Source organism: Mesoplodon densirostris, chromosome 12 (assembly GCF_025265405.1).
Source record: "Mesoplodon densirostris isolate mMesDen1 chromosome 12, mMesDen1 primary haplotype, whole genome shotgun sequence".
Taxonomy (NCBI): domain Eukaryota; kingdom Metazoa; phylum Chordata; class Mammalia; order Artiodactyla; family Ziphiidae; genus Mesoplodon; species Mesoplodon densirostris.
Genome location: NC_082672.1, coordinates 32133465 through 32152652, shown reverse-complemented (window position 1 = coordinate 32152652; position 19188 = coordinate 32133465). Strand labels below are relative to the sequence as shown.

Below are 19188 nucleotides of genomic sequence, written 5' to 3'. Positions count from 1 at the left end.
TCCATTTATATTTCCTTAGGGAAGGTAATTGACTAAATGACACCCTTTGTAAGATTGATGAGCAGTTTAATGCTTGCAAAGCTAGTTTACTTTCAGCTGTCAGAGGAGGCAGTGGGGAATTTGGAAAGGTCTAGAAGAGATACATGTATGTATATATATATATATATATATATATATATATATATATATTTTTTTTTTTTACAGGCCAGTGTACTTCTTTATAGCTTCTGCAAGCAGAGGTATAAACATGATTTTCTGAGAACCCCAGCTGTTTTTTGGTTTAATAGTAATTATTCACCATTAATTTAATGAATGTTATTGAAAGTGTACAATGCGTGCACTTCTCTCAGGTATAATGAGATACAGAGAAGTATAAGACATAGCCCTTAAGAGTGATGCAGCATCACTGGGGAGCTAAGACTACATCTGGGAAATGGAGAGGGAGGAGGAATAGAGAAATAGGGCTTCATCCCTAACAATAATGGGCTTTGATAGGACACAGTGGAAGAAGCTTATAACTTTAGCTTCTAGGAAAGTGGAGATGGGGAGTGGCAGAGCTTGGATAAATAGGATGAGGTGGATAGTAGAGAAAGGACACAGTCCAGGAACAATAGGTACAGTTTACAGGGGGAGAGAAGCAATAGATTGGGAGGCAGGGTGGGGGTAATATTAGTGATAATATTAAGCGATAGGAATAATAGTAATATTAGAGCTAGGAGGCACCGTGACTGAGTGTACAGTCTAGTTAGCTGAGGAGGCTACAGAGGGGAGGTTTGTGAGTTTGAGGAGTTGGTCAGGGAGGTGGGAAAGGAGATGGGCACAGTTGAATATACTAAGTCAGTAAGTGATAAAGGAAACTGAGTAGATAGATGTGAGATAAAAAGAGGGTGAAGTTTAATACTCAATAATGACTTAGGATTGGATCCTAAAGATAAGACCATCAATTAGTTCTAACTGTAGAACAGAGGCAGTGAGAGGGTTAGGGTTGGGCCGACCATCAGCTGAAATAGAAACAAACAGGCCTATGCAGATATGGTGATAGAAGAGGAGAGGGGTCATAGTCAGTAAGTTAGCATCATCAGAGCTGTAGTCAGCAGTCTGTAGCCAATGTCAAATAGGTCAGACCAACAGGACACCAGACTCAGACTTTATGGGCTGAAATAACTATGGAGAATTCCAAGTGAGTTGAGTCAATGACTTTATTCTATCCAGGTGTCACCACCTTTTTAGAATCACTCTTAGACCTGGACAGCTTAGACCAGTCCTGTCAGTCTTAAAAGCCTTGTCATGGTCCATCCAGTGATTCCCGGTGGTCCTGTATAGGTGGTGGTTCAGCCAAAAGGAAAGTACTTTTGGGGGTTACTTCTAAGGAGACCCTGAGATGTGACTTTGGTGTTTTAACCTTCAGTACTTCTTTACCATTAGGGGTCAGGGCACAGCTCCAAAAGCTCTGGATCTTGCCCAGTTTGGTATGTAAGCATGGGAGTCTTCTCTGTGGAAGGTAATGATGTCAATGTAATTGACCCATTGGTTGATAGGGTAGGAAGGGGTGGAGGGAAAAGGAAGTGAACAGTTTCTCTTCCTTGGGTGAAAGGCGTAGCTAGGACAGATCTCTTTCAGCTTTCTAGAATCCATAAATCTGAGCCTTTGTCATATCAGTGATAAGTAATAAATGTCTAAAATGTTTAATTTGAACATGTTTATGTTGCTAAAATGTCATACACTCACTTAAAGGTTTACTTAGTAGGTAGGGGTATTGGCATTAGATATGTGCTTAAATGTCTGTTTTTTCTCACGTAAATCATTTACTTTTTTTTTGTTTTACATCTTTATTGGAGTCTAATTGCTTTACAATGTTGTGTTAGTATCTGCTGTATAACAAAGTGAATCAGCTATACATATATCCCCATATCTCCTGCCTCTTGCGTCTCCCTCCCACCCTCCCTATCCCACCCCTCTAAGTGGTCACAAAGCACCGAGCTGATCTCCCTGTGCTATGCAGCTGTTTCCCACTAGCTATCTCTTTTACGTTTGGTAGTGTATATATGTCAATGCCACTCTCTCACTTCGTCCTAGTTTCCCCTCCCCCGACCCTGTGTCCTCAAGTCCATTCTCTACGTCTGCATCTTTATTCCTGTCCTACCACTAGGTTCATCAGAACTATTTTTTTTTTAGATTCCATATATATGTGTTAGCATATAGTATTTGTTTTTCTCTTTCTGCCTTCACTCTGTAGGACCAGTAAAAATGTGCTTCATTGTGCTTATCTTATGAATGATTTAATAGTCTAAGGCTACACTTTTGTTGGGCTTTAAACTCTTATGGCTTTAGTCACTATTTCTCAAAGTTTGGTCCATGGATCCCTGGCAGTCCCTGAGATACTTTTAGGGTCTGTGAGGGCAAAACTATTTTTATATTAATACTAAGATATTATTTGCTTTTTCCTCTGGGTTAACATTTGCACTGATGATGCAAAAGCAGTGGTGGGTAAAACTGTGGGTTACCAGTGTGAATCAAGGCAGTTGCAAAAAAAAAAAAAAAAAGCCAATTTCACCTAAGCATGGTCTTGCTGAGTAGTAAGAATTATTAATTGTATTTAATCTCAACCTTTGAGAATGTGTCTTTTCAATATTTGTGTAACAAAAATGGGAGGTGCTCATAAAGCATCTCTGCATATTGAAGTGGGAGATTAACTCAGGGAAGAGCACTGTGTGGTTGCTTAAGTTGCGAGCTAAAATAGGCACTTTCCTTCATGGAACACCATTTTTTCTTGAAAATTGACCCATGGACATTTTTCATTTTCACACTTGGGTGTTTGGCAGACATCTTCTTGAAAATAAATAAACCTGTCACATCAAGGACAACTGACATGATTTACTGCTAATAATAAAATTCAAGCTTTCAGGCAATAATAAGAATTTTAGAAAACTAATCTATTACCATGAGTTGACAGATTCCTAAACTTAAAGACTTTCCCCCACTTTAAAAAAAATGTATTTATTTAATTTATTTATTTTTGGCTGCGTTGGGTCTTTGTTGCTGTGCACAGGCTTTCTCTAATTGCGGCGAGCGGGGTTACTCTTCGTTGCAGTGCATGGGCTTCTCATTGCGGTGGCTTCTTTTGTTGTGGAGCACGGTCTCTAGGCACATGGGCTTCAGTAGTTGTGGCACGTGGGCTCAGTAGTTGTGGCTCACAGGCTCTAGAGCTCAGGCTCAGTAGTTGTGGCACATGGGCTTAGTTGCTCCACGGCATGTGGGATCTTCCCGGACCAGGGCTCAAACCCGTGTCCCCTGCATTGGCAGGCGGATTCTTAACCACTGCACCACCAGGGAAGCCCCCCCCCCTTTTTTAATGGAAAATTTTATACACAAAAGTAGAGAACACAGAGTAGAAAAAGGAACTCCATTTTTCCAGTTTATCTATCACACTATCTGTCTTTACTTTATTGAGGTATAACTTATCCACAAAACTTTTACCTGTTTAAAGTGTATAACTTGATGAGTTTTTAACATATGTATGCACTTGTGAAACCATTATCATTATCAAGATACTGAAAATTTCCTTCACCCCCAAACATTTACTTGCTTCCCTTGGTAATCCATAAAGACTTACCTAATGAGATGGTGTTATATTAATGAATTTTTTGATGTTATATAATGAAATACGTCAAAATATGGAGAATCTGCATAACTCAGTGAATCAGTATTTTTAAAATGACTGGTGTGTGTTGTTACAAAGACATGCATGGATAAAAGACCCATTAAAAGGTCAATATAGACCACAAGATTTGACTGTAAAGAGTATGAAAAGTTCATTGTTATGCTTTTAAGATTCCACATTGCAACTAAACTTTAAGAAACTACAACTTGTCAAGTTTTGATGTAATATCAAAGAAGAATATCCACAGTTATCTGAAAAGGCTATTATTCTCTTCCTTCTTCTAAATATACTTCTATGTGAGGCTGGATTTTTCTTATACTTCAAATGAAACAACATATTGCAACAGATTGAATGCAGAATCAGATATGAGGATAAAACTGTCTGATTAAGCCAGACACTAAAGAAAATTATGAGAATGAAAAATAATGCCATTCATTTCACTAGAAAAAATTTTAATTAAAAAAATATAGGTATTTTCACAAAACATTATTTATTATAACATATAGTGGATTTATTATTGATATTTTGAAAGGAATGAATAAATAAATTTTTTAAAATTCTGTTTTAATTTCTAATGTAGTAAATATTGACAACATAATCCAAATAAACAAAAGCTCTTGGTAGGGAGAGATTGTAGATAAGTTTTAAGAATGTTAAGGGGTCCTAAGGCCAAAACATTTAAGAACTCCTGATTTAGTTCATGTGTCCAAGAAAACTATGAAAAAATTTAATCCTCAGACAACATTCCAAACTTAATTTTGATCAATATTTCCTACTCTTTCTTTGAACAAATTAATTTTGGTGGCTACTCAGTTATCTCTCTATAAAATATAAACTAGGTTGATCCCTCTCTCCTTAATTTTTCTGTTCATCCCTTTTAAGTTTCCATTTAAGCATTCTGTGGTAAAAATGTGACAAGTAGAAAAATACCCAGGACTGACAATAGCATATCTATATGAAACGATGCATTAAAAAAATCATTATTATGTGAAATTTATATTTTATAATATAGGAATGCCTCTTTTGTGGTAGGCAGGACCAAAACATTTTGTCTTGTTTTCTTTTGCACAGGCTGACAGGGAGATGATTAAGAAAATTTCATCTCTAGTTAGACTGAGTAAGATGAATCTACCTCAAGCATGTTAGATGAGGGAAAAGAGAAAAGACAGTTTATCACCTAAGGGAACTGTACATTTTTTTTTTTTACTTGAAAACTTAATTATCAAGTAATTTAATAAGAGCTGAGTGCAAGGTATTTAATTATTTACTCTATGACACACAAATTGAATAACCATGTAATTTATTACCCAGATGGATACTTGTAAGTGTACTATGCTGGGTTAAAAGAAGAAAACCAAGAGTATCCTGCTTTAAATGGGACTTACATCATCCTACCTAGAAAGCATAGTGTTCTTGAAAAGTGGAACCTTTGACGTGGTAAAATATTATATTTCAAATGCCAATCTTGTTCCTTTTTGTAATGTAATTGTCCTCTTCTTACAATGTTTCCTTGATGAAACCTGTCTTCTAAAAAGAAAGTGAAGTTTCATTATTTATGCCCCTAATAAAATTGAAAAGCAGCTGTTAGTTGGAACTCTCAGCTTGTTGCTTTCCATCTGCTTGAGTTAGAGGAAGTTGCAGGGTAAGTAACTGAGCAAATTAATCGTAATGATGGCTCACTGTATTTTAACTGGTATATCAGCTATTAATCTGATGCTAACACAGAGTGGCAGCTGTGGCTCAGGCTATTTTGAAAATCCAGCATCTGTTGGCCGGGTTTCAAACCTTATGATTTATATTAGATGCCTTGGGAACCTTACATATTAAAGGGGTAGTGCTATGTGGTCAATTTAACTATGTGACAAATTAAGCATCACTGCTAGGATGATGCGGTAATAATTTGTGTTATTTTATGATTTATGTGTACAGCCTCTGATTTTAAGTGTATTTTAGAAAACATGAAAGAAAATATTGAATTCCAAATAAAAAGAAAAATAAATGAATGAAATGATTGGAGGGCAGATTCTGCAGTCAAAAGAAGCCATTAAGATATAGGGAATTAGTCTTAGGAGAGCCTGCCTAAGTTGCCAAAAGTTATGGCTAACCCATCACATTGCCTAATTGCCTCTGAACGTGTTTTTTCACCAAACTAATTAATGCTTATTAATGTTTTAAACGTACTTAACACAGTGCCTGACATATAAAGTTATAAAAATGTTAGTTATTAAGATTAATGGCACTACTAGTTATACTAGAATACTTATTGCAACAGTATTCTTACTTTCCTAACATCAGAACACCCAGTCAGATTTTTATAAATTTGCCTCATTCCTAATGCTGTCCTTAAATTGGCATGGATTAATTGGTGCATTTCAAAAATAAAAATGCACATATACACATATATGATATATCTATCAAATGCCTTTTTGTATTTATGTAATATTTTATATTGCACACACATATTTATATATAATTTATGTATAAAAATGCAGTGGTGAATATGGAAAACTGAGATTTTTGGGGAGCTATGGGAAAAACACAATAAAGTGTTACCTATGTTTTGTATAAAATACCTAAAGCACTATCTGTAGCTAACAGGAAGAACAACATTTTGTCAATTCATGAATTGTGGCTCTATTTGATCTTCTATTGACTAGGGTATTCAGGGGAATATTTTGTTTAGATTCTGGCTCTGAGTACAGGAAACTACATTTGATTATCATGTTTTATATTTCATACCAGGGAACCATAGCTGCCAAATATATTTTCATTGCTAACAGCTCTGATCAAAGCAAAAGCTTTTACTTAAGAAGTCAATCTTAGCCTAATATGGTTTAGAGAAAGGGAGTTCACAGTTTTGCTCCAACTATGCATTTTTAGCAAGAATTTAGTTCATAAGTGTGGCATACATTTATCTATATATGATAGATTTTTTTAAAAATCTGGGCTTCCCTGGTGGCGCAGTGGTTGAGAGTCCACCTGCCCATGCAGGGGACACGGGTTCGTGCCCCGGTCCGGGAAGATCCCACATGTCGCGGAGTGGCTGGGCCCGTGAGCCATGGCCGCTGAGCCTGCGCGTCCGGAGCCTGTGCTCCGCAACGGGAGAGGCCACAACAGTGAAAGGCCCGCATACTGCAAAAATAAATAAATAAAATAAAATAAAATAAATAAAAATAAAAATTACCATGCCACCCTTTATTGATTCACTTTTTAAGGCTTTTATCTTTTTTTGCTATACAAAATTATTTATAGAGCTTTTCAAGAACTTTTCTAAGTTTAATTGACCAAACAGTAGATACCACATTTTTATTAAAAGTTAAATATAAAACTCTTCTGAGTTTTGCCTCTTCTGAGTCCATTCTCTTCCCGCCCTGATTGCTGATTGGCAGAGCTGTCCCTTCCCTGTGAGGCGGTGGGCTTTAGGGCACGTGGGCTCCACTTTCGCCCTGATTGGTTCCATTCTTCTTGCCAGTGATTAGTTTAGGAAGTGTCACGTGACCCAGTTCTGATAAGTGAGGGGAAGTCTGCTTGGGACCTCAGAGAACAGTTTTCTTGATGATGTATAATTTATTGGGAAGAGAACGTCATTTTTTAGCTGGAAATTGTTGAGTATACATGCGATCCCTGGACTTAGCAGCATCTTAACCACAGGGACACTAGGTGACTTCAAGCCCATGTGCTGAGTATGGGAGACTAGAAGGTGAATCTTGATGATCTTAAGTCACAGAATTAACCAACCTTAGAGCAACTCTACCTCAGATTATAGGAGGTAATGACATTTTGAAAAATTCGTAACCTCTTGAATCAGGTGTTTTTTGTTACTTGCAGCTGAATGCATCCTAACAGATACACATTTTGGATGTAAATTACAAAATGTATTAACAGAAAATAGACTCAGTGTTTTGGGTTTTTAAGCACAGTTCTGATAGTTACTAAAACTTGTTAGATGAATCCATAAACAGAATGAATACTGACATAGTGTATCAGATGAGTGTCAGCCTAGACCATGGTGGCTCATGACAGATCCTGAGACCTGCTGAAACCAATCTTGATTTAACTGCATTTCATCTAGTATAAGAGAATTTTCTTTTCTTTATCTTGGGGATTCACTTTCATTCTTCTGTATCACTTTAAATGTTATTAGAGGGAAAAAACTTTAATAATTATATACTGAGTTATTAAAGCACCTTTTATTTGAAGTCTTCAAATGCTTTACATAGCAGGAAATGTGACTGTTGTCTTGCTCAAGACAAACAGTGAACCACTTTCAGAACTACACATATGGAGGATATTCTACATAAAGAATTAGGACCTGTGAAAACCCCCCAATAAGTTGGGAACTGTAGAACCAAATTTTGTGTTGTTTACATTGTTAAACTACAAATAGAATCTACTTATTGGGTCCTTTTGGCTTTTTGAAATACATGTTTTCTTCCTATGAAGGATGTTTCTTTCTCTCTGAAAGGTTCAGGGCATTAAAGGATTAAAGGCACTTGAATAAGAAAGCAGCCATATCGGGTAATACAAATACTGGCCAGAAGATTAAGTGTATTCTCTGCTTTTCTTTCTTTCTTTTTTTAAATAGGTTTTAACATGCAAACATTTGCCTTGTCCATGAGTACATAACTCATGTCAGTTTTTGTGAATTCATTGCTAATGCCTGCAAAGAAGAACAGACTGTAAAAAAGCAGGCCTGGCATATACCCTGAGAAAACCATAATTCAAAAAGAGACATGTACCAAAATGTTCATTGCAGCTCTATTCACAATAGCCCGGAGCTGGAAACAACCTAAGTGTCCATCATCGGATGAATGGATAAAGAAGATGTGGCACATATATACAATGGAATATTACTCAGCCATAAAAAGAAACGAAACTGAGCTATTTGTAATGAGGTGGATAGACCTAGAGTCTGTCATACAGAGTGAAGTAAGTCAGAAAGAGAAAGACAAATATCGTATGCTAACACATATATACGGAATTTAAAAAAAAAAATGTCATGAAGAACCTAGGGGTAAAACAGGAATAAAGACACAGACCTACTTGAGAATGGACTTGAGGATATGGGGAGGGGGAAGGGTAAGCTGTGACAAAGCGAAAGAGAGGCATGGACATATATACACTACCAAACGTAAGGTAGATAGCTAGTGGGAAGCAGCCGCAGAGCACAGGGAGATCAGCTCGGTGCTTTGTGACCGCCTGGAGGGGTGGGATGGGGAGGGTGGGAGGGAGGGAGATGCATGAGGGAAGGGATGTGGGAACAGATGTATATGTATGACTGATTCACTTTGTTATAAAGCAGAAACTAATTAAAAAAAAAAAAAAAAAAAAAAAAAGCAGGCCTGAACAGTATCTGTCCAGGCAGGGTAGGTGACCGTTCCCGGCCTTTGTCATCCTGGTCCTGCACTGCCTTCCTAAAACTGTCCAATGGGATTTACCACAATGCAAATGCTGGGCTTCCTTCTGCTCCCTTCCCGCGTGCCTGCACATGTGGGCCCCCCACCTTCCTTTGACCCAGGCTTTCTCTCTCACCTCCTCTGGCAGCACCCCTCGACTCAAGAGTTAACTTCACCCCAAGAGCCGACGTGCTTATCACATTAGCACATACTCAGTGTGTAATAAATAGCACCTGGAATCAAATTGAATTGATAAAATGGTATAATACAAATTCAAGGTGTCTAGGTACACACTGTAACTTCTCAGCCCTTCTCCCAGCCCTGCTGCTGTCTGTTCTCTGAGCGGGGAAATAGATTCTCTGCCCTAATTGATTTCTCACCATTAAGGAAAAGGCTTCAGTTACATACATTGTTCAAGGTTTGGCCACATACATAGAAGAGAACTGACTGAATAATAAGCAGGGTGGAGGTATTTGAAGCTGGGCGCTAAGCTGGCATGTGTCAGTGGAGATTGGGAAGGACATCATGGATTGGTAAGGAAGGACTTCCTTTGTACCTCTGGTTATCTGCTTGTTTCCTCTCCTTTCCTAAATGCACATGGTATGTTATGTTTTTCTCCTTGTGTTTCATATATAGGAAAAAACACATTGTCTTTCCAATTACCTACTGAAATTGTATAGCATATGGCAGTTTCAAATGCAGATAACTATAACTTTCAGTTTTTGAGAAAAACGGCTAAAGCACTGCAGAGAGAAGTTAAAAAGTCTTTGTTGAAAATATGACTAAAGTAGGAATAATGTTAAAAAATAATTCTTGGCTCCCAAATTTCTGGTTGGTCAAGATTCTTTTAGCTGGTAATTAAAAAGGACTTTACTGGTGAGATTTACAGATTACCCTTAAAGTTTTTCAGTTATAATTTTTCAGTCTCTTTCCTTTGCAGATAGACACCCATAAGAACAGCTTTCAAATATCAATATTTAATGATGTAGTTTCAGAACCTTGCCCTTTGGGTACAAAATGGCTACATAGATGTAGCATGACTCAAAATGGAGTAGCATCTAGGTGATAAATATATGCTTACTGTGGATTGATTATTGAAAATTAAAATTTGGTTTTACAGGAACATAGAGAAACAGAATACAATATTGAGTAAGTCCATCTAAACTTCTTCAAGCCCAGAGTAACTGCTTGGTTTTTGGTACACTGATGTCAACATAAAAAAACTGGGATATATTCCAGAACATCCCAATTTTTATGAATTGTGTTTCCATAAATTGTCAAGCATTTCTTTTTTATTTTTTTAATTAATTCATTAATTAATTTTTGGCTGCGTTGGGTCTTCGTTGCTGCGTGCGGGCTTTTCTCTAGTTGCAGTGCGCAGGGGCTACTCTTCGTTGTGGTGTGTGGGCTTCTCATTGCGGTGGCTTCTCTTGTTACGGAGCACAGGCTCTAGGCACGCTGGCTTCAGTAGTTGTGGCACGTGGGCTCAGTAGTTGCGGCTTGCGGGTTCTGGAGTACAGGTTCAGTAGTTGTGGAGCACGGGCTTAGTTGCTCCACGGCATGTGGGATCTTCCCAGACCAGGGCTCGAACCCATGTCCCCTGCATTGGCAGGCGGATTCTTAACCACTGTGCCACCAGGGAAGCCCCAAGCATTTCTTGAAGTTATGTAACTTTTCACTGAAACTGTGACATTTCTTGGTGTAACAGTTTCTGTAAGAGTGCTACCTGCTTTATAAGGAAATCTTCCTGAAGTGTGCCTTCTGTGCTTAAAGGCATGTCTCCTAAGGCTTGGTTCCAGAATTTGGAGGGATAAAGCGTTTTCCCCCTCTTTTTTTTTTTTTTTTTTTTGTTTTGTTTTTGCGGTACGCGGGCCTCTCACTGCTGTGGCCTCTCCCGTTGTGAAGCACAGGCTCCGGGCGCGCAGGCCCAGCGGCCATGGCTCACGGGCCCAGCCGCTCCGCGGCATGTGGGATCCTCCCGGACCGGGGCACGAACCTGTGTCCCCTGAATCGGCAGGCGGACTCTCAACCACTGCACCACCAGGGAAGCCCTCCCCCTCTTTTTACACTTCATGATTTGATGTCCTCTTTCTCTCCACTCTTTTGAATACAGGAACATTTACTTTTTCTTTTCTTTCTCATTTGCTTCTGTAAGTTGTCAAACTCAGATTTCCTTTCTTAATGAATGGGAGATCTCAGAAGAATTGGTATTCTGTACAGTTTTACAGAGTCAGAATATTACAGTGAGATTTTTTCCCTTAGAGTCAGACTTTTATAGCAAGATTGCCCAGAAATCCACATATACATGTTTTCAGTTATAGATAGAAAATAAAGCCAAACAATGACAAAGAGAATAGAGTCTTTGGTCATAGTTAAGAATTATATTTTCCCATTGGAGATAGTAATCAGAGCTGACATTTCAAAGTACATGAAGAAGAGGCAGCTGCTGCCCCCTCATACTTTTTAGTTTTATTCCTGCCATTTCAACCATTATAAAAATTGAAACAGCTATAGCAGATATGGGCAACTGTTTTAACCATGATTTGTTTGTAGTGAGGCCTGTGAGAAAAGAAAACATGAAAAGGTTATGGTTTTAAATTTATGAACATGATATCCAATATTTTTTCTCATTGATGTTAACCTTACTTCTTTTTCTAATCTTCTAGTTATGGTAGCTCTCTATGTATTACTGAAAGGAGTCTGTTAACCCCCTAATAAAACCCTACTAATATTTTCTAGGATTACTTGTGAATGGTCCAAGTTGCTCTTTTTCCTGGAAGCTGAAGGCTTCCCAGGGTTGTTCTGGTGCCCGTGTTCTCCCTTGAGTCATTTCCCCAAGGCATAGCAGGCAGCAGGGCTCCAGCTCCAATAAGGGATCTGTCTTTAGGTCTTTGTTTTAAAATAGGATTTTAAATACTCTAGCACCATTAATAAAAGGATCTGGTGACAAAACATGAGAAACCAAAGCATTTACAACATATTACCATAGAGCTTGATTAAATAACTATTTTTCTGAACATTATTCTGAAATTGTAAGAGGTTTCATAAAGTATATACCTGATACCACACACAAATTGTGTTGAATAATACAGAACTCTGCAATGAGATGCTCAGGGCTTATGCAGCCAGACAGATTGAATTCAAATCCCATTATTGTCATAGTTCTCTGAGAGATTTTGGCCAAGTTACTTTCCTGAGGTTAAGTTTTTCGCCTGTGCAGTGGGGATAGTAATTGTACCTATACCTCAGAGCCGTGGTAGGGATTAAATGAATGAGTAAATGTAAAGCCCTTAGCAAGTGCCTGGTATATAGTAGGTGTCCAGGAAATGTTAGCGATTATTTTTAATTTTAACTTACAACTTGATTGTTTTGTGAGATAGGGATGGGTGAGGAGGGGCTTACATCTTAAACTATTCTAGTTAGTTACATACTGACATACTGTTGTATTTCCAAATAATTGGGTAAAAGATGGATACTTTCTAGGTCCTTCTGAATGATAGCTACTCAGATTTGCGGGGGGGAGGGGGCATGGAATGGCAGGGAGAAAGATCTATTTTTTTCACCAGAATTCCATATATATAGCTTGTTTCCTAAATGAAAACATACAGACACATGAATTTCTTAGTTATTTTTGAGTTGAAAATTTGTGTATATGAAAACTTATGAAATCTGTAGAAGGAAAATCACATTTAATTGTATGTTGAAGGAATCATCTTTATTGAAAAATTCCAAAACTATGCAGTGTAAAAACCATTCTTGGAAATCCTGAGCTAGGAGTAGTCATAAACCTACAGGGTGAAATTACAGCCTTTCAGAACTGAGAAAAACCTTAGTGACCTTGAACTCAGACCCCACCCCCTCTTTGAGGTTAAACGGTGTGCTAATTATTTGCACAATTAAAAGCCAGTTTTAAAACTCCTGTCTTGAATTTCTCAGTTGTTTTCTAATCTTTTATTATGGTTAATTCACTTTTAACGCTTATGAAAAAAAAAAAAAAGCCTCTTAACATAGCCACGCCACTTGCCCACCCCGCCTTGGATTGCAGGATATCCTGAGATACACACTGTTACTTAGCTAATGATACAATTTATATCTTTCATTCTTTTTTTTTTTTTTTTTTTGCGGTACGCGGGCCTCTCACTGTTGTGGCTTCTCCTGCTGCGGAGCACAGGCTCCGGACGCACAGGCTCAGCGGCCATGGCTCACGGGCCTGGCCGCTCTGGGGCATGTGGGATCTTCCCGGACCAGGGCGCAAACCCGTGTCCCCTGCATCGGCAGGTGGACTCTCAACCACTGCGCCACCAGGGAAGCCCTATATCTTTCATTCTTAATTGTATGTTTTCAGTAGTAGTGCCAACAGGGACTAATTAATAAAGTGAAGTTGGTAGGATCCATCGCAGAATGTTATCCCCTGGATGCTGCACTGGAGTGAGGGGTCTTCTTGTTTGGAGTTTCCATGGATAAGCAGTAACTCAAGATGGCGGCTAGGGGGGCCAGAAATTTGTAGAGGAGGAGGTGAGATTGCTAGCTGGTGCTGGGAAGACTGAGGCGCATATAGATACACTGCTCCCACAGTCTGTTCTCTTGTCCTTTCTCTCCTCCCAAACACTACCTACTTTCCAACAACAAATTAAAACTTTATATTGAACTTACCAGGTTTACAGATGAAGAAATCAAAACTCAGACAAAGAGGTCAATGTTTCAGAACTGTTAATACCTGACAGATCTGAGATTCAAACCTCTGGCTTTTTATTTCTAAAGGTTCTATCACTACACCAATGCCGGGATTGGGGGATGCCAGGAGTTGCTCATTTTCCTCAATGAAGAATGTTCACTGCAAATATCTCTTTCTTTAACACAAAAAGTAATGCTTAGGATTTTAAAAATTGACAGGTTTTATTCTTCCAGACTACACACTCTTTTTGTTCAGATGAATAGGAAGGTAGACACACTGCCTGCAGAACTGCGGGCAGTTTTCATTATCATCCACTGCCCTCTCCTTTCAGTGCCTGGTGAATGGGTGTGAGTGCTTAGCTGGGAAGTCGAGGAGTAAAGTTAAGAATTTGGGTGGTGGGCTTCCCTGGTGGCGCAGTGGTTGAGAGTACGCCTGCCGATGCAGGGGACATGAGTTCGTGCCCCGGTCCGGGAAGATCCCACATGCCCCGGAGCGGCCAGGCCCGTGAGCCATGGCCGCTGAGCCTGCGTGTCCGGAGCCTGTGCTCCGCAACGGGAGAGGCCACAGCAGTGAGAGGCCCGCGTAACGCAAAAAAAAAAAAAAAAAAAAAGAATTTGGGTGGTAACCCTGGCACTATGAGCAGTCTTTCCTTCTCATGGTGTCATAAAATAAGGCTCTTCCCAAGATAAGATAACAGATTTGGAACGGTTACATGAAATCTTATGTCATGAAGTTCAAAATATATCGTCATGTCTGGAAATCAACTGCTTTGTTGTCCCTGAATCTGCCTAACCACCTTGTGTTTTCATTAAGAAAGATGCTATTATCGCTGATCTTTTTCTCAGCGATGCTTCTAGATTTGGGGCATTTTGTGGGCTACTGACATACTTGATGCTCTAATTTTAAAATTCATAGTATTGGTTTAATGCTTTAATTGAGGAAGAAAGCAGTGTTTCAGAAAGCAGGTATTTAACTTTAGAAGATAAGATGTAGAGTGCAGACGACAACTGGTGTCCTTTTACCACCCCCCCCCCACCACCCACCCACCCCCACCCTGCATTTCTACCCTTCTTGCAGCTTGAAGTCCGTGGTACTTCATTCAAGTTGTGTTTTCTGTGTTCTGCAAGGTCAGGTTCCCTATTCCTAAAACAAAGAAAGAAAAATCTCCTGGGGATGAAAGAAAGCTCTTCCTCTTTAAATGCAGACAGAAAATCTGGGGTTTTTTTCCCCTTTGAATTTCCCTGTGTAATTACTGCATTTGTCTGCAGGAGAAAGGACCGGTTGTGGTTTGTTCTAGATTACCTTTCTTAAAGACACATCCGCAGAGCCACGCAGCGCACGTGGCACTCACCTCAGGGCGAGAGCTCCCAGTTTTGCAAGAATTAGGCGAGCGGAGGGCCACTTCTTTCCCCGAGAGCCAGTCCCAGAGCAGTTGCGTGGGGCTGGAGCCCGGGGAGGCGGAGCCTTTTTGCTCCCGGCGGCGGCGGCGAGTGCCCCCTCCTCTGCCTGCCTGCCTGCCTGCCTGCCTGCCGGCAGGGTATCCTGTGCAGCCACTCGTCGTGCTCCTGTGCTGCTCCGCGGACCGTGGGATAAACCGCAGTCGCTCTTTGGGGAGCCCGGGGAGAAGAACACCAGGAAGGGTAGAGAGCACTAGTGCCATGGGCCAGCTCTGCTGCTTTCCCTTCTCAAGAGATGAGGAGAAAATCAGTAAGTGTGATTTGTTCTGTGCCAAATCCTAAGTGCCTGGCTATTTTATGTGGCTGTCTTCTAGGGATAGTTTTGTTTTTTTCTTATGGGAAACATAGCAGACTAATGAGCTGTGATTTTTCTTGTGCATTTACTGAAAGCATTGGTAGATGTGTGGTTAATAATTAACTGTCGAAGTACAGCAACTCAATGAATAGAGCTATGTTAAAGATACAGAATACCGAAGTCATTTTTCATTTTCTTCTGTTGGTATTTTACAGCTCGTTTTTATCACACTATCTAGAGTCAGAATTTAATTTTGAGTCTCTTTATATCACTGCATACAATTTGATAAATTATACACGCCAGACTTCATTTTTCTTATCTGAAATTGGGATGTTTTCAGAGCAATGCTCAATAATAATATATAGAGAAGTAAAGCTGGTCCGAAAATGACATATATTATACATTTGCAGATATTTTCATGTGTCCTCTGCTTTGTTCTCCATGGAGGGAATTCGGGTGTAACTGTAAGATCCCTTCAAACAAGTGATGCCACTTTAATTTCTGCAAAAACTTCACTGAATATTTTTAAACTAATGTCAGGCAGGTTCCACATCTGCTTATGGCCGAAAACAGAACTTAAATTGATGACATTGCACTGAAATTTCTTACTCACTGGCTTATGTGTGTGCACTTACATTTCAACTTTGTTAAAAACAGTACTGGCATTGCAGTTAGTTTGCTGAATAGAATTTGCCTTAATGGCAGTTGCCCCCAAATATTGAATTTTTAGTTCTTTTTCAGTAAAATGTTTACAGACATACTAATGAAAATTTGCAGCCACATTTATGTCACATCAGTGCTTTATTTAAATCAATTTAAATAGGTCAACAGAATCTCTTGATATCTGATTCAGATACTCAAAGATACACATCTGGCTTGTATTTCCTGCTGCTCATTCCTCAGGAAACTAGCCAGGGACAGGTTTAAAAATAATTAATACATATCTTATACATATTCACTTGGGAAGATAAGCCAGTTTTTTTTTTTTTTTTTTTACAAGAAATCTTCTGAGAATGCTGTGGAATAAATGTTGGGAGGCTTTGGAGCGTTTGCTTATTAACAAGAGCCCATAGCTGTGCTCTAAATTTTACTTGTGAAAATGATACTGTACAGTAGGCGATGGTCCTGAGCTTAAAACCTGAGGTGACTTCACAACAGAATTGTTCATTTTCTAACAATGAGCATTGGTATTCATTTGGCAGTGTGAAGCTTTTCAGATATTTGTCAGAATGATCCATTTGTAGTTCCTGAGGGTTTTGGTTGATTGATTCCTTGAGGAAGATCTCGATCTGAAATACCTTGGTCTGGACAGATGTCGGGAGAGTGAATTCTTTCCTTACCTTTTTCCACTTCCTATTCCACTGCTCCAGGTTTTCTTGGAGTTCCTGCTTTCCTTGTGTTCTCTTTCTCTTTGTCCCCTGTCTGTAACTGAAGAAATCAAGTTTCACCTCAATGAGGAATTTGCTCTTTTCTGTCTTTCTCACCTGGGATCCTTGGAGTGCAAAGTCTTCTGTTTTACATACAGCGCTTCTCAATATTGATCGACAGGAGGTGCTTTTGGGGTTTACCTTCTCAAGTTACAAAATTTTAAAAAGAAAATGAAGATAAGACACTGTGTCTGAAGCGAAGTTCAAATCTGAAGGTGCAAATTATGGTTAGAATCAATGCATTTGTGCCCCCTTTCCTCTTCTTCACCCCCACTGGTCCCAGATCTTCCCCATTCTCTCCTCATTATTCTTTCATCTGTCTTTGATTTTGTCGTTACTTCACTGTTTTTCTCCTCCTAATCTGCTCCACTCTCTGTTCACATACCACATCAGCTGTTTTCTGGTGCTGTGTTTAATTTCTCTGCTACGGGATGGTCTAAAGAGAAGGTTCTCTGCCAGGCACTGCTATGCTGCTGGTAATACATGTCTACCAGTACTTACAAAGGGGACTTGAAAAAAAAGGCAGAGAATTCCTTAGCCAGCATGCTTCAAGAAACATGTAAATTAGCACTAACTATAAATATACAGTTCATAAGCTATGTTGATTGCATGTAAAAGAACCCATAGTAGACATTTGGGAGGGCCTGATCTTGCTAGTGGATTGTACAGTAACCTTCTGGGTCTTATGCATCTTCGTGGACCCCACCTCGTAGCCTTGTTAGCCTGCTCTGGGCCACATGCTCAGTGAGGACCTCCTAGCCGCAGAGCACAAAAGTGCTTATGCCCACACCCTTCTAATTCTGCTCTAAAGGGTGGTGGCCGTAGAATGTATCTTCTGAGAGCAGCTCAAATGGAGAATTAAACAAGTTTTTGGTGAAAGTTGAAATTTATGGTTGTCATTCTCAAAACAGGTGAGTTGGGAAGCCCATCCTCTGTAGCCCTGCAGAGATACAGAAAGGAGGTACCCAGCTGGCCAAGTGGTAAGAATCAAGTGGTCCCTCTCCCCTCCTGCTGCTGTTTTATCCTGCTTTTGCCCTTGGTGGTGGTGGTAGATAGAAAGTATTCTCATTTCATTGATTTATTAGTGCTACCATTTTAATCTATTAAGAGCAAACGAAATGATTTTTAAAAAAATCAACTAGTTGTGTAAGGGCTATGTTTGTGTGGGAAGTTAACTGTATGCACAGCCAGAAATCTTGGTAATGGGGTGAATAGTCAAATACAGTAGAACTTGTCATGGTTTATTTTTCAGTTAATGCAGCACAAAGCAGCTAGACCCTTTTTTGTTTAAATCCCAGCAGTTGAACATTTTCTCAAACTGTATACTTTTTAGCCACAAAAGGTAGAATAGACTGACAATAAATGCATATTTCTTGGTAGATTAAGTACTTTCTATTGCTACACAGGACCATATTTAACCTGAAACATTCCTGTAGATATTGTAGGATTAACAAATGTTGTAGATAGTCTCCAATGTAGTTTTTGCTGAATTCTTCTATAGCGCTTGTGTCCTTTGAATTACCGCATGTCTCATAGTGAGCTTCCTGAAGGGAATGTTCATGAATAAGAATGTTGTTGCACAGGCTTACTGGCCCCTGCAGTTTATCAGACTCACTAAATAAACCTGAAAAGGAAACTTAAATCACTAAAGAGATATCCCTATAACTAATTTAGAAGACATTTTACTTGCTCCTTTCCTAGTGCAAATTTTCCCTTTTTTTTTTTTTTTGTGGTACGCGGGCCTCTCACTGTTGTGGCCTCTCCCGTTGCGGAGCACAGGCTCTGGACGCGCAGGCTTAGTGGCCATGGCTCACGGGCCCAGCCGCTCTGCGGCACGTGGGATCTTCCCGGACCGGGGCACGAACCTGTGTCCCCTGCATCAGCAGGCGGACTCTCAACCACTGCGCCACCAGGGAAGCCCCAGATTTTCCCATTTTGAAGTACATTTGTTTTATGTAGAATGAAACAGGTGAATGTCCAGAGATGAGCCAAGCCTCCTCCCATGGTAGTTTGTCATAGGAATGTGTCGTAGGGGAGAATGGGACAGCTAATGAATGGGTGCACTGACAACTCAGTTACTTTCTAGCCCTGATCTTCTGTGATGCTGAAAATGAAAGAGTATCAGTATGTATTTTAACAAGACACATATCTTAATTTTATAAGTATGTGTTTAAACAGTACACAGATACTTTACTTTTATATATGAAATATGTTTCAATATAGTCTTTATTTTTTATTTAAAAAAATTTTTATTGGAGTATAGTTGATTTACAATGT

General features: G+C 39.4%; 1 protein-coding gene across 7 annotated transcripts in view; it reads left to right on the top strand.

Moving 5' to 3' along the window:
- AKAP7 (A-kinase anchoring protein 7) overlaps window positions 1-19188 on the top strand; it is a 131542-nt gene that overhangs the window by 79655 nt on the left and 32699 nt on the right. For 2 of the 7 annotated variants that reach the window (XM_060114804.1, XM_060114805.1), the window contains one exon: window positions 17823-17891. The exons of 2 other annotated variants lie outside the window; for them this stretch is intronic. In XM_060114804.1, coding sequence (XP_059970787.1) covers window positions 17823-17891 — 69 coding nt within the window. Of the gene's footprint in view, window positions 1-15390; window positions 15440-17822; window positions 17892-19188 lie in introns of those variants that run through there. 3 more of the 7 variants (XM_060114809.1, XM_060114810.1, XM_060114808.1) reach the window with 2 other exon arrangements.